Consider the following 11934-nt stretch of genomic DNA (forward strand, 5'->3'; position numbering starts at 1 on the left):
GGTAGACAGCAGTGGGTACTCTGTGGGTATTTAGGCTTTTTAGGTTTGTTTTAGGATTAGGATGCTGTCAATTTCAGAGAAATTATTACAACGTGACGTTTGTCTATCACTTTAGTGACTTCACAACAATAATGTGCTGTTTCATGTGTATGTATACGCATCTTTCTAAATATGTTGGAAATGTATGAGTTACATGAGGATTTAATGGATGCAACATATCAGCAGACTTTAATATCAGTTAAAACCGTTATCACAGCATTTGTGAAGAGTGGCTCCATCTAGTGGTCCAAAGTGGTAGATCGATTGTTTTTGGATGTAAGCTCTGTTATGAAACCCCTGCATTTCACAAACATGACCAGTGAAAAGATGCTTTAGGAAAACGAGTTCTGACCATGACATAGATGACCAGTAAGCTAGACTTCAGAATATAAGAACAGATCCATAATCACACTGTCTTTATTTGTTTCTGACTGGGGAGACAAGTGAGTAAGTCAAAGTAGATTTCATTCACATGCATAGCCATATTTTAGAACCGTAGCAGTGACTTTAATGTTTATTTTAAATGCTCAGAGCAAAAATGATTGAGAAACGGAAGTTGAGCCATACTATATTAAGGACCTATAGTCAAATATGTTTATATCTGTTGTTGTTTCACTCAGTTATATATTACATTATATACTGTGTCTGAACATCTGTTTTGTTTTTTGCACTGACCTTTATCATTACCAAGAGGTTATGCAGTTCTCTGTAAGTATTCAGTTCTGTTACAAGGGAGTTACAGCTGAAATTTTCGGGAGTGATGTTAACAGATGTTTTATGGTTTGTTCATGAACTTTGGTCTGACTGCCGCCTAAATTTGTGTAGATTCTTACCCAACAACATGGATCTTGACTTGTTTGGTTTGCTAGACTATCTTTAGTCATGTGACCCGATCACCAGTTATGACCATGGATGACATCAGTGAGACTGGGGCTCAGACCAAAGCTTGTGTACATGTATGCTACCACTTATTTGAGATTTATTATAAAAAGATCAACCTCAGCTGTCTGGCTCTCTTGTCTTCACACAGAGACAAGCCTTATCTGGTTTCAGATTATTTATTGCACACCCACAAAATCATGTTACTGTACATAACTTACAGCAGTTACCGCAGTGCAAAGGCTTTTTACATAATGTAAACAAAAGCAATACATTTCAAATATTAAGGCATTTTAAAAGCTTTTTGATACTGACATTTAATGTAAAAAATATACAATTAAGTCAGCAAAAATAGCACACGAGCTGTACCTCATCAATGAAGAAACCACTGACTCACCATCAACACGTGCTGCATACAATCTACATGCTCTATACTTCATCATATACAAATACCTGTAAATTCATCTTTGGCAAAATTGCACAAGGTCAAATGCACTTTGAGTTGTTAGTGACAAAAATATAATTATTAAAAACTATAAGCATCACTGTTATTTAGATGCTTTTGCATAGTTTTACGGCTTTCGAGAAATATAACAGTACATTCATGTTCATGTTCTAAACTGCCCATTTTGTATGTTACAAAATGAGTAATCAGTACATTGATATTTCTATTCTTACCCACAGTGAATACACAGCATTAAAGGACGACAAAGAAATGTATTTTAGATAGCAACTTCTAATCTCCAGTAGTATAAGTAGCTGATTTAGTGGGGGAGTTCATATGCTGACAGTGTGTTACCACCTACAGCAACAGCTACTCAGAGGGAGTAACTGGGGTTAGGATTATATCCTTCATATCCTAAACTGACTAATGAGGTTAGACAGGGAAGTAACAGTGTCCCCGAGTTTAGAGTCTTCCTCCTGTCCCAGTGACACACCAGCCAGGCGTGTGGACCCATTAGATCCCAGAATGCACGGCAGACTGAGGAACACCTCCGCACCTATGCCACCCCAGCCCTAAAACAAACAAAGAAAAAAAGTGTGTGATAATCTCCTCCTGAGAAATAGTACAGATTGTGATCTATTCAAAAAGCACAAGTCACAGTTAATATATCAAACAAGCAATCTTAAGTCCTCTGTGCCTCTGTTAATGAGAAACAACCACATCTGCACCTCAGAGTTAATAGCACTGAAGCTCCTGACTTCATACAAACAAGGAAATGAATGTAGTGAAACATAACACCTAATATATGAGAATGAGACACACCTGAGCCAGTGTGGAGACAGAGTGGGTCTTCATCTTATCTGTCAGGATACTGTTTGTGATGTCAGCTATGGACAAACCCACAGACCACGAACGCTGACCTCGATTCTTCATCATGTCAAATGCTCTGCGAGCACAGAAAAATGTACTACATATCAGAGAACATTTTTTTTACTTTTAAACTTTCCGAATTCCTATAAGTTGTCCAAATTTCAGATCCAGTTGATCACACTATTACACAACAGATTCACTCCAACTTCAAAAATCATGCTTGTACCTGGTTAACAATGGTTTGGTAGAGCTGGATCCTGGAGCGATCTCTGCCTGCGCACTGGAGCTCAGCCCAGTGTTACTCATCACAGGGACTGGAAGACAAAAACACTGACAGGCTCAATCATGCGTTATTTATATGTGGCATGGTAGAGTTCTTGAGCATGGAAAGAGTGGACGAGATTAGCCGGTAGTGCAGCATTACTGGTTTTGTCAATCCTATTCAAAAAGGAAAATAGCATATGAGAAAACAATGGCCACACACTTTCCATAAATAGCATATGAGAAAACAATGGCCACACACCTTCCATAAAATATTCATTATGACAATTAAGGCCTTCCATCTAAATATTTAATTGAATCATCCTTTTGGGCTCACCTTTGTTATCTGAAAGTTCTCCTATGACCCAGGCTTGTTTGTGAGTGTTCAGGTTAATATCAAGTATGTGACTGAGTCGCTCTGAGTCCAGGTTACACCCCGCCCCGATCACCCGTGTCGGTGGCAGGCCGCTCTGCCTCCAGGCGACGTGGGTCATGATGTCCACTGGAATTCAAGCAGAGAGAGAATAAAGTTGACGATGTGAAAGGTTAACGAGCAGAGCTGTCCGTTACCTCAGAGGACGTGCCTGTGTTGCCATCACTGACCTGGCTGTGAGGCGATGAGCATCACAGCATGGGGGCTGAGATGTGCCAGATTTGGAATGATTCCTCGGTACAGGTCGACATTAGTCTGAACCACGCTAACGTATGACTGCTCGCTGCTCCACGCATTTGCAGTTACCACAATAACCCTGGAGCCGGCAGAGGCAGACATATCTAACAGAAGAGAGACAGTAAACCATATAGAAAAATAAAGTTTTGTTGTTTCTAGTTGCAAACAAGACAGACAGCTGATTGTTTTCTTTTTTCTTTCTGTATAGAAAGGTCAAAGTGCAAGCACAGCCACAGCGCAGCTGCTGGTAGAGATACAGTGCCTTAAGTCCAGGTTTTAAATTACATTCTACAAGTATAATGCAGACTGTTAAAACAATCGAACATCAATGGTGACTCGGACTTTGACATTATTGTGTGACAGTGTAGAAAGTGACGCACCTCTGGATACCTCGACCCTCGGCAGATTGAAAATCTCTAAGTCTGTGCTGCCTCCTTTGGTGGAACTCTCAGCAATGTCAATAAAAACAAGTTTAGCCACTGTACACTAGAAAGAAAGAAAAAGAAAAACATGAGATTGAAAAATTTACATTTTAATTCAAGTTGTATCAACTGAAATCTCTGACATATAATGTAAAAAGGAGGTGATTACCTTTGCCAAAATGCTCATCACTGTTGCCATCCCTAAATCTCCTCCACCAATAACTGAGACTTTATTGATCTGTTGATCGGGATGTCTGTTTCCACCTGAAATAAACACCAGTTAAGCCAACAATAGCAGTCCAATTATTGATCATCAACAGCATTGCTGAAATATCAAGTGAAGTACCATCATTGATCTGGATATTGGAGACAAATGCCAGAAGCTCATGTGGGTCTTTGTTGTCTCTTTTTGAGGACAGTGGAGGATCCTCTTCAAACTTGCGGATCATCTCATTCAGAAGACCCACCACAGATGATTTGGGCTGTTCCAAAACAAAAGAAACAGCAGCCAAACTGATGAGAACAATGCAAAATGCCCAACTTTTTATATCAACTTGTAGCAAAAAGCAAAAAAACGTACAAAATCCCAGCTGTGCAGCCCTGGCAGGTGGATCCGTCCTTTGGAGTCTACATGCTTGCCTTCTCTGATGACCATTTCAGGGGTCGGTCTCAGGAGGCATATGGGTGGGGTGAAAGGGAACGAGTCCATAAGCCACAGCTGGATGGGGAAGTTGTAGGAACGTCCTTTTAGGGACAGAGTGGCTGCCGTCAGTACATAATAATGACATCATACTGATTCAAGTATGACAAGCTGCTTTCAAGCAGGCTAAAGAGGTAAACCTTACCTTCATACTTGACAGGGATGTTACCAATTAATTTCAGGAGATCTTTCTGGGTGCCATCACTGAACGCTAAAATTCAGAACAGAAGCAAATCACCTCTCAGAGATACAGTTGGAAGGTGTGTGAGAGAAATGTAAAGCTCTGAAAATACTTACTGTATGTGCCTGAGGATGGTATCATACCGGGGTAGATGCGATGGATTTTCTGCAGCTCCTCAACTGCGACATCGTGGAATTTGTACTATTATCAAGAGGGGAGGAAAATACTCATCTGTGATTGCAAAGATGAAGGCACATATGAATGTGTGTAGTACATGTGTTGATTACTAACTCTGATTCATTGTCAGCACTGGACATGTTATATTTTTGTGAACAGCTTCAGCCCACACATTTTAATCGTTGTCATATTATCCTTCTGTCTCATTGAATGGCTGTGTCAGCAGCTTTTAACCTCATGGCTCAGTGATGCCAGCTGACCGAAGGGGTTCAGCAGATCATTCAGGCTGCTTCACATCACACATACTGTACATATGAGCTGATTTGTACGACACTTTGACAGCAGTCATGAATGGACGGGATGACCGAGCAGATAAGCATGAGCTTTCACGTGATATCTTTTTGACAATTTTGTACATCACTTTGCAAATAATTGAATGAAACGGGGTTAAAAGCCACCAAAGACAGTGAGTTATACCTTCACTGTTAGATTTAGTTTGACTGGATTGAACTAGAAGAAAGATGCCAACCAGCAGTTTGTTTCCATCTTATATTAGATAACATGTCCGTGTTTTCCCCGTTTTCTTCGGGACATGCTAAGTAACAGAGCAGGTTCAGCCGGTTGTTGAAGGCTGACTTTGGTTAACCTGCTATGCTAGCCGGCCTTAATACTTAAAACACTTTAACTGGAACCGGTTTTAAAGTTTAGACAGCTTTTTGTGTGGTTCATAACTAACCTTGGAAAGGATCCGCTGCACTTTTTCCTCACGAAGATCCATCTATTGTAAGTACAACAAATAAAAATAGCTGGTGTGACTTGGCTCCAGCTGACGACACCACTTCAACTTCAGCAGCTTCAAAAAGCTTCCGCAAACTTTGTGGAGTAGCTAAGCGTGTCAGAGAGGTCCCGCCCACTGAGGTACGGCTGAGCCAATGGGACAAAACACACGCAAACGCTCTGCTTGGAGCAACAGTGTGTATATGTTTTACCTGCAAAAAATACTGATTTACACAATAATATCCTTTAAAAAGAAAGAATCTACTCTTCATACCTCACCAAAAATGTCACAATCTATATACACATGCAAATTTTGTTCATTTGTTAAGTTTTAAGATGTCTCCTACTTCACTGTGTGCACTAGAGGCTTCATGTTTCACACTTGTATAAATCACAAATTGGACCAGGATTGACATCCACCTAAAAAAAATCAGATTTTTAGTTGGCCCAGAGAAACTTTTTTACTTTTAGCAGATGAAATGTGAAAACAGCCTTTTACTGTCAAACTCTGCACATGCATCACTCTGCACAGTGAAACTCCAACATCTAACTGAAGGATCAAGCAGAAAAACATTTTTGAGTGGAAGGGGATTTAAAAACCCTTACCAAACCACATCAATATTCAATAAGTTCCTGCCAAAATTTGCAACTTTTAAAAACAGAATTAAACAGTATACCACACAACAAATGGAATGAAAACAATATTTTAATGCTTTCATTGCTTTCTAGAATAAAGTTCTGTATATATTACTGAGATTGTCAAACTCTGACATAGCATCCATGACATGGACATTTAAATAAAAGCCTTTATGCAATCATTTCTTTCAAATCTTTTAAGACAAACACACAACACATCAAGTGGTAATGTTTTCTGCATATTCAACTGACTTTACAATCAAAGTTTGTGTGAAAAGTTTGCAACTTCTGCTCAAAAATAGCTCATCATGAATGCTTTACATTGTATGCCATTATTGGTAAAAAAAAAAAAAAAAAAATCACACACTTTTATATGTTAATGCATCGCTTGACAGCACAGTTCCTCACAGAAACTGGGACTGTTGACAGTGTAAACCCTGCACTCGGTGGGGGAAATAAATAAAATAACAGGGAAAATGAGACAACATTTCATTATATTCTAGCAGTCTGATGCCTGAATGATTTGTGCATATTTATTTTATCTTTGAGTTTTCTCTGGTTGACTTTCACTAAAATTCTTCTTCTTCGATGTCATGTGTCAGTTCACTTAATTTTTGTCTGGACAAAGGGAAAGAAGCGGAAAGAAAGCAACATAGGGCAAAGGTGGACAGAGTCACAGTTAAGATGGCAGACCCACTGTCCCATCTTTCAGGCAACACAGTTCATCTCCGCAGTTCAAGTGTTTCAGTTCTTTTTTTTCCTCTTGGCATTTTGTCTGTTCAGCTCCTCTACCTCTTTTCTCTCCTCCTCCAGATCTTCCTGCACGGCCATTTTCAGACTAATATAACAAAGGAGAGAAGATAACATTATGTTAAGGTGGTAAATATGTTCAGTTTGAGGAACGGGAGGTACAAATGAACAGTAAATGACTGAAGTTTATTTCAAACTTACCTCCTCGCCTCTTCTTTCTGACAATCTTTCCAGCTGCTCTCCATGAATTTAAGTGCATAGTCGCTCTCATCCTTGTATCTGAGAGCAAATTACATTTTTTAATAAAGAGGTCAGTTAACAATAAAGTGAAATTACATGTAACCAGAATATGTGGAAATAACCCTTACCTTTTTCGATCATAACCAAAGATTTCCTTAATGTGTTTGGAAATTTCGTCCTGCTCTTCACCTTCATCATCGATAAAATCATCCATTTCTGAGTCATACTCCTCTTCTTCATCCTCATATTTCCTCTTGTATGCAGAGGTGATAGGTGGTAACATCATACCTGGAAGACAGATACAGAAATCTATTTATTTCCATTTGTTGTGGCCTACTTTATGAAGAAGACCTTTAGTCTGGTTTGGAGAGTAAAATAATGGTGGTTCAATAATTATTGTATCAGTTGTTTTAGTGTTTATAAAGTCAATTTCATACTAGAAGGTTAATAACATTGAAATTATTTTTTGTTTATCTGTTAGAGAGGTTGCTGCTCTGAGCCAGGAATGATAACAAAGGCTGCATAGTGTTGCTGACACACTTCATTCAGTTTGGAAAACAAACCCCTCGCCCTGTACCACTGATTGTGATGTTACAGGCTGTTTACAAAGTGTCAACAGCTGTTTGTTAATTATATTTTACTATATTATAACATCATATGCTAAACCGCATGCATTGTTTCCTACTGTTTGTTTTAATGTGCTGCTAAACTATATAAACTATATAGTATATATGGCAGAGAGCGTACAGAGCGTTGAACTGCGCCTGGTTCTTGCCGATCATCTTGGTCACGTGACTGCTGATCATGTATGAGCAGTGGAACTGATCCTGATGATTTCTGCATCTTCTTCACTTTGTTCTTGTTAATGGGAACATGTGTAGAGTGCATAGACAGCCCCTAAAACAAAATGTTGCAGTCATCTTAACCAGCTGCACCAAGAATGTGCTCAACATGCTGAGACACTTGATTAACTTGTCTTTAAGTTGCTCTGCCTAAAAACATGAACCAAATCCATATGAAGGAGGTGTGGCTTTTCAAGATGTGACATACAGATCGTATCCTAAGTGCTGCACTGCATTGGCGTTCAATATCAGTTATTAATATTTAATGGTAATATTTTGTAATACAGTACTGAAAGGTGCCATCTAACTAAAGCCTATGACCAGACACTGTCCTCTCAGCAGCCCATGAGCTACAGATAGAGACACTGAAAGCATATGGAGTGAGAAGTGTTAAGGCTACAGACAGTGTGGACTGACTGTTGTGCTCAAGAGATCTACATTTTTTTCTGCACGTGATAAAGTGTGAGAGAAACAGAAGTGTCTCTAATGCATCGCTCTTGATTCCGCCATAAAACTCTTTTGGTCGTTGCCATGGCAATATGCATCCATGAATTTGGGGGACTGAGCTTCTGAAGGTGCACTGATGGGAGGAGTGTATTTATTTGGCTGTTCAGTTCAAATATCAATATATCTTTATCCAGAATCACAGAATCCACTTTTAACATAACATAAGTTATTATACGATTATTACACAATTATTCTATTTCCCTTTCTTACCTGGGGGTCTGTTCATAGGTCTGGGTGGCATTCCTCCTCTGGGTGGCATTCCTCCTCTGGGTGGCATTCCTCCTCTGGGTGCCATGCCAGGTCTGTGTGGCATGCCTGGCCGAGGAGGGACTCCTGGTCTCGGTCCACCGAAATTCTTGGATGAGATGGTCTCTGACACCACAGTGCACTTGGGTCTTCCTGGTCCTGATCCAAAGCTGCCTGTCGGTCGTCCAGGTATTGGTCCTCCATTACCAGGTCGACCAGGTCCGATCCCTGGAGGTCGGACTCCTCTACTCGCAGGGTGACCCTGTAGGTTACTCCCACCAGGCCTGGCCTGTGGGACACCACTACCTTTTGCCTGGAGGGTTCCTCCGGGCCTTGCCTGAGGTTGGTTCCCTGACTTAGGAGGGCCGCTTGATGACGGTCTCATCACTGAATTACCACTTGATTTTACTGCAGAATTATTTCCAGACTTTAGTGGTTGTCCCTTTCCAGGCTTATGGCCTGCAACTATTGGTCCTTGCTTCATTGAGCTCGCCTGGATGGGCCTGTTCTGTTGGGAGCTCCCATGTTGAGATTTTGGACCTGTTACAGATGTACCAGGAGGCCTGGTCCCAGGAATACCTGAAGGTCTTCTGTGAAGTGAAGATGAGCTTTCTTTTTTGAAGCTAAGGTCACTTGAGGTGCTGGATTTGTGGCTAGATGAGGGCTTGCCCCCCCCCTGTTTGGCTGAAACCTGAGAAGATGTGGTTTTCGAAGAAACTTTGCTATTCGTGGCACCAGATGAACTAGACAAACTTGTCTTGGGTCTGTCTCTATCACTGTGAGACATCTTGGAGATGGGTCTATCTCTTTCTCTGTCACCAGCAGAGGGCTTCGAAGAAGAGTGGCCTTTATCACTTGTTGGTGTTGGATGTGACTTCTTCCCTGTCCCACTGGGCTGACCTTGTTTTTCCAAGGAGTTCTTTTGTGGTTTTAAATTCTTCTGCTCCTTGTCTGAAGTGTTTTTTCTGATTGAACTAGAGCTAGATTGAGGCTTGTGGTCTCTTTCTCTATCTGACATTGAGTCTTTGTCTCGTCTCTTAACCTTTCGCTCCATCTCCATTTCCCTTATCTCATCAGCTGTGCGGAGCCTTTCTTCCTTTTTCACAACCTTGGTTTTTAGCTCAACTGGCTGAAACTGTTTCTGCTCTGCCAATTTTAACAAGTCTGCAAAGTTCATGGCTGGAGGAGGCTTGGTGGGCCCATTGTTTTTTTTAGAGGAGGGTTTGCTGCTGCCACTGCTACTTCCACTAAAACCTGAGTTTTTCCCTGGTCTCAGCGGCTCCGGCTCTGGCTCTGGCTCTGAATCTGTCTGTTCGTACTCATAATTATCTTCATCATCTTCTGGGTCAATTGAGTAATTCCTAAATGTTTCCCCATCCGCTGATTTTTCATCCATTTCATGTTTTGATCTCCTCTTCTTAGGAACCTCCACCACAGGGACACCGTTGTAACCTCTGAAATTGTCCTTTGTTCTTGAAGCCATGGCTCGTGCTTTACGATCTGACTTCAACTCTACCCGCTTGGCGATAAGTACCTCTTTCTTTTTCTTCAATTGAATTTCTGCAAAAAAAAAAATAATAATAATGTAATTATTGAAATTATTTGGACGTTGTGTGAAATGTATATGTTTTTTTTTTATTCCAGTAAATTACATATAAACAAATACTGTTACCTTTCTGTTTGGTCTCAGTATGTTGCTTCTTCAGAAGTGCCTGTACCGCAGCAACACTTACACCTTTCGACCGTGGGTCCTTTTTGGGTGGTCCAGCTTGTAAACTGTATCTCTTTGTCTGTAAAAGAGAAAATGAGACAAAATATAGATTTAACTTAATATGGAGCACTTACTCAACTCACTTTGCTATTCACAGTACCTTACTCATAGGTCTTAGGGGGGTACAATCGTATCTATTATTATTATTATTATTATCTATTTATTCTTTTAAATACTATATCAATTTTAGGTTGGACTGGTGCACGTTTTGTTTGTTTTTTAAAGGAAAAGTTTTCAATTTTCAATAATGGTGGCAGTTAGCGGATAGCTGCATTATCAGATCCTGACAGATGAGCTGGCATTTGTGTGCTCACAAGGTTGTCCAAGATTACTCATTTTTACTGTTTGACCTGAGTCTATGAGTTAAAGTAATAGCTTTTGACTTACCTGGACATTGCTGAGGCCCTGGTTTTGAGAGGCGATCGACAATATATTATCAAAATCCATCATTTTAGCAGCTGGTAACATAAGCTGACTGATTCAAGCAAACCCCCCAGGAGCGTTTAGCTTACAAACCACGTTATAGCTAACGTTAAGCGTTATCTAAATGCCACTTGGGCAGCTATAAAGAAGCCACTTTACCAAATACAGGCAGTGGGAAGTCAGACTGTACATTAAACAGTTAACGCGACTTTAACTTCTTCAGCTTACGTTAGCACACGTTAGCGAAGTTAGCTAACCTTGCGTTGAGTCAACAAACGGAGCCAACAAAAGAAAGCCTGACAGATGAACTTGCCCTTTTATACTAACATAACACAACAAATCAGGGCCATATCCTTTAAAATAAAGCCTGTTGAAATAAAAACTGCGAAGACTCATCCATTACAAACGCCGGGTGTTGGTAAAGACTTCAGCGAGAAACAGAAAAATCAATGTGTCCAAAGACCTCTCAGGAAGTGAGAGGATTCACTGCTACGTACTTCCGTCTGTGCGAGTCACCAAGTACGGTTCATCAAGTTCTCTGTTTTCGGTTTGCAGTTGATATTATTTTGCTAAGAAGAACATTAGAAATTCCCAAGCAATGTGTTAACTAAGCTATCAGAATTTATTAAGGAGAGATGTCCGTGTTTCTTTTGGTCATTCGATTTTCTTTTCAGGAACGAGTATAAAACGAGTTACTATTTGATTTTCGTTTTAAAATACAAAAGATTAAATTGAAATGCAAGCTGTTTTTCTTTATCAAAAAGTTGGTCAAAAAGGGATGAGCAGAAATTTTAAAAATGGGTTGATTTTATTTTCATATTTAGAATAATAAAATAAAATAAAATCACTGGCAAACAGAAACAAAAAAGGACACGTTTTCTCATATTCTGAGACTGGATGTTGTCATCAATAAAGATTTTTTTTTTTTAAATCCTGTCTGTGTCTTTCACTTTTTTTAAGTTTAAAACGTGTTGTTTCAAATCTATGATAATTTTAAATGTGCCAGATTGTATTACTGTTGAAGTGTACTGCAACATACAGACAGGGATTTCTAATCTTGTGTCCACCCCATTATATCAATGAGGTGAAGCTAAATAA

At 39.9% G+C, this 11934-nt stretch overlaps 2 protein-coding genes across 2 annotated transcripts; both read right to left on the bottom strand.

Annotated features, from left to right (window-relative positions):
* Positions 1-1770: 1770 nt before the first annotated feature.
* On the bottom strand, positions 1771-5505 carry uevld (UEV and lactate/malate dehyrogenase domains). The gene is made up of 12 exons (XM_062421030.1): positions 5381-5505; positions 4584-4668; positions 4432-4497; positions 4167-4330; positions 3933-4068; positions 3756-3850; positions 3545-3650; positions 3098-3268; positions 2832-2996; positions 2460-2547; positions 2186-2309; positions 1771-1935 (listed from the first exon to the last, which is right to left on the bottom strand). Exons 1-12 carry the CDS (start codon positions 5420-5422, stop codon positions 1771-1773), a joined length of 1407 nt encoding a protein of 468 aa, XP_062277014.1. The 5' UTR covers positions 5423-5505.
* A 642-nt stretch (positions 5506-6147) lies between these two features.
* On the bottom strand, positions 6148-11281 carry spty2d1 (SPT2 chromatin protein domain containing 1). The gene is made up of 6 exons (XM_062420734.1): positions 10801-11281; positions 10315-10432; positions 8607-10202; positions 7176-7335; positions 7009-7086; positions 6148-6895 (listed from the first exon to the last, which is right to left on the bottom strand). Exons 1-6 carry the CDS (start codon positions 10879-10881, stop codon positions 6802-6804), a joined length of 2127 nt encoding a protein of 708 aa, XP_062276718.1. The 5' UTR covers positions 10882-11281; the 3' UTR covers positions 6148-6801.
* Between the last annotated feature and the right edge of the window lie 653 nt (positions 11282-11934).

The sequence above is a fragment of the Scomber scombrus genome, chromosome 6, assembly GCF_963691925.1.
Source record: "Scomber scombrus chromosome 6, fScoSco1.1, whole genome shotgun sequence".
Taxonomy (NCBI): Eukaryota; Metazoa; Chordata; class Actinopteri; order Scombriformes; family Scombridae; genus Scomber; species Scomber scombrus.